Source organism: Elephantulus edwardii, unplaced genomic scaffold (assembly GCF_000299155.1).
Source record: "Elephantulus edwardii isolate Elephantulus edwardi_28Jun2011 unplaced genomic scaffold, EleEdw1.0 scaffold00192, whole genome shotgun sequence".
Lineage (NCBI taxonomy): Eukaryota > Metazoa > Chordata > Mammalia > Macroscelidea > Macroscelididae > Elephantulus > Elephantulus edwardii.
This window is the reverse complement of record NW_006399942.1, coordinates 13987-17064: the sequence shown is the minus strand read 5'-3', so window position 1 is coordinate 17064 and position 3078 is coordinate 13987. Positions and strand designations below refer to the sequence as shown.

The following is a 3078-nucleotide window of genomic DNA, read 5'->3' as shown; positions in this document are numbered from 1 at the left end:
CCATATTGGAGGCTGAAGTCCTTGACCTTATGCAGCAAGTGCTTCAGGTCCTCCTCAGTTTTAGCAAACAGAGTTGTAGCACCTGCATAACGCAGATTGTTGATGAAATGAATCTTCCAATCCTGATGTGACATTTCTCCTTATACAGCCTATTTTAAAATTTAAATACATCCCAATTTAAAATTAAGGACATTTTAATATAAAGTGTTAATTTATTGTCTTTAACACGATTCACTTTCATTCTTCTCTCTCCTCACATTGACTGTTTTCTCCTACAGGGTGATTCTGGAGGACCTCTGGTTATTGAAAGTAATAACATCTGGTATCTTATTGGAATAGTAAGCTGGGGAATAGACTGTGGAAAACCAAACAAGCCTGGGCTTTATACCAAAGTGACTCTTTACCGGGACTGGATTAAATCTAAAACAGACGTTTAATGCGATAACCATGGGCAATTGTGGGTTATGTGTAGGTATCTAGCCAATTGTGTTTCAATATCATTAAATTCAAGATGCAAATAAGTGTAAACTGCCAACTCCCTTGAAACATGCCAAAGGTAGAATTTCTTTCACGTCATCAAAAGTGTTTTGCTTGCCATAAGCGAAGAAGATTCTGTCCACTCTACAAAATATACCATTACTAATATGTATCTCTGATTACTTTCTTGTTCATTTTTCTATTATAGCCCTACTAGACTCTGTTGGAGAATAACCCAACAGTTTAATAAAATAGGTACCAACTAGCTAAGTATTCTCTACTTTTTCATGGCCAGAACATGCTGTCTTACCCTGATGATGGATGTCATGATATTATACTCCTTATCAAACAAACACTCATTAAGATTGTTTATATTCAGTGCCAGACATATCATAGGGTCCCTATGAGTCATCTATGACTGGACGGCACTTAACAACAATAACAGATATATCGAGTTGATTAGTTTTTTCCAGTGCTAACATAGATGATATTGGTAGGAGGGGTACACTAGACATAAAACCAGGAATAAAAGGAAACATCTCTGAATCCCTTTTGCCTGACAGGTACACTCTCTTTGAAACTTGTAAAAGACTGATATTTATACCCAATATGTCAGGATTTAAACTCTTTAAAATATTGCACTGAAGTTTATCTTGGAGAAATAAATAAATCCCTGGATCAGACAGACACAAGGAAGCTGGAGATACTGCCTAGAACATACTACATAGAATAGAATTTTTCTATACTACGTAAAAATACCTCTCAGTAATTAAAAGTATTTAAAGTAGAAATGAGAAGAGTGAGAACTCAGAAAGTCCTTAGAGATACTCTAAGGGGAGCTCTGGTGGCCTAGTGGCAAGAAACTGCACTGCAAGCCTAGAGGTATATGGTTCAAATCCACCCGATGCTCTGCCAGAGAAGGAGTGGAAATCTCCTCCTGTACCAGTCAGATCTGATTTGACGGTACACATAAAAAAAATAACAAAATAAAAATTAAAAAATCAAAAAAATCCAACAGGGAAAAAAAAATAGAAGCTCCAATCCTGATGTAAATAGGCTTTTTATCTCTGTTTCATTATGAGCAACTTCTAAACCAATACAAATTGTCTTTCAAATGATTCCAATTCATAGAGACTCTACCTGTGTTAGAGTACAAATGTTCTCCATAAAGATTTCATTAACTAATATGTCTCAGGTAGATTTCCAGGGCTTTCTTTCCAGGTGCCTCGGAACGATTCAAACCTCCGTCCTCTCTGTTAGCAATTGAGCATGTTAACAATTTGCATCGCTCAGGAACTCCATTTAAACAAATTGATTCTCTGAACACAATTTATTTTCTAGACAGTTATATTTTCAACAAACTCCAGAAAAATTATGAGACTCAGAGAATGGAAAGCCAATATAAATAAAGGAGAACCCAGTGTTGGACATTAACAAATAATTCATACAAAATTCTGGTAAATAATTTGTTTTATAATTGGTAAAGCCTCTTATAATTATTATTTAGATTTACTGTTTAAAAACATCAGACTTTTTGCACAATTACATTTACAAAAAATTACTTAAATAATCAAAGAAATATCTTTGCAATGACTTTGCTGTTACTGTTAGCTGCTGCGGTGTCTGCTTCTAACTTGTGGCAACATCAGACAAAACAGAACAAAGTGCTACTCAGTCCTGTGCCATATCATGGATGTTCATCAGACTGTTATGATCCCTAGGGCTTTTAATGGCTATTTTTCAGACCTAGATCAGCTCTTCCTTGTTAACCACCTTATTCTGGAAGCTCTTCATCGTGTTAGCAGCATACAAGCCTTCCAGTAACCGGCAGGTTGTGGCTGTCTGTGACATGCACTGTGCACAAATCAAATGCAGGTCTTCGACATAGAAAACAAAAAGTCTACTACTCAACCACAAATGTTCATATTTGGAACAGCTTTATGATAAAATGGCCATTTTAATTTTAATGTACATTTAAATGTATATTTGTGGGACATACATGGTCAATGGATCTGTGTTCAACAAAAATCAAGTATTTTCTTTCTGATTCTGTATGCCATTTATGAAGGAACTGTTGTGTTAAGATATCCTTTCATGTGTTGTATTGAGTAAGCATTCCTCTTGCCCCCCATAATATTATATTGTATACATTAAAGTATTTTTATGGCAATGAACTCGAACACATTCTTTCTGAATTATCTCTATAATATAGAATTTGTCAACTTTGGGACTGTTGACATATTGGATGTTGGAAATGCTGTCTGTATATTATATCTGGTATATTGTCACATTTTTAACAATATTTTCTTTCTTATACACATTAAATGTCAGTTGTGATAACCAAAACTTTTCCAGATACTGCTAAATGTCCCTTGAAGAACAGAATAATTACCACACTGCAATAGAGTCAATTGTTTGAGGGGAGAAAAGTACTCTCAAAAACGACACAATTCATTGTTTTTCACACGTATTGAGAAATATCTTTCCTATTATTTTTAAAATGGTCAATCATTGAAAATGCTACACTATCTTCTTTCATAATTATCCAACTTAATTAAGCTCTTTGGACACTGAATCCAGTTGGAAGAAGATTATTTGAAA

The 3078-nt window shown here is 34.6% G+C and overlaps 1 protein-coding gene across 1 annotated transcript in view; it reads left to right on the top strand.

Moving 5' to 3' along the window:
• The window catches only part of LOC102849007 (transmembrane protease serine 11G-like), a 66172-nt gene extending 65735 nt beyond the window's left edge, over positions 1-437 (top strand). The window contains exon 11 of the mRNA XM_006896830.1: positions 279-437. Coding sequence (XP_006896892.1) covers positions 279-437 — 159 coding nt within the window. The remainder of the gene's footprint in view (positions 1-278) is intronic.
• The last annotated feature ends 2641 nt before the right edge of the window (positions 438-3078 follow it).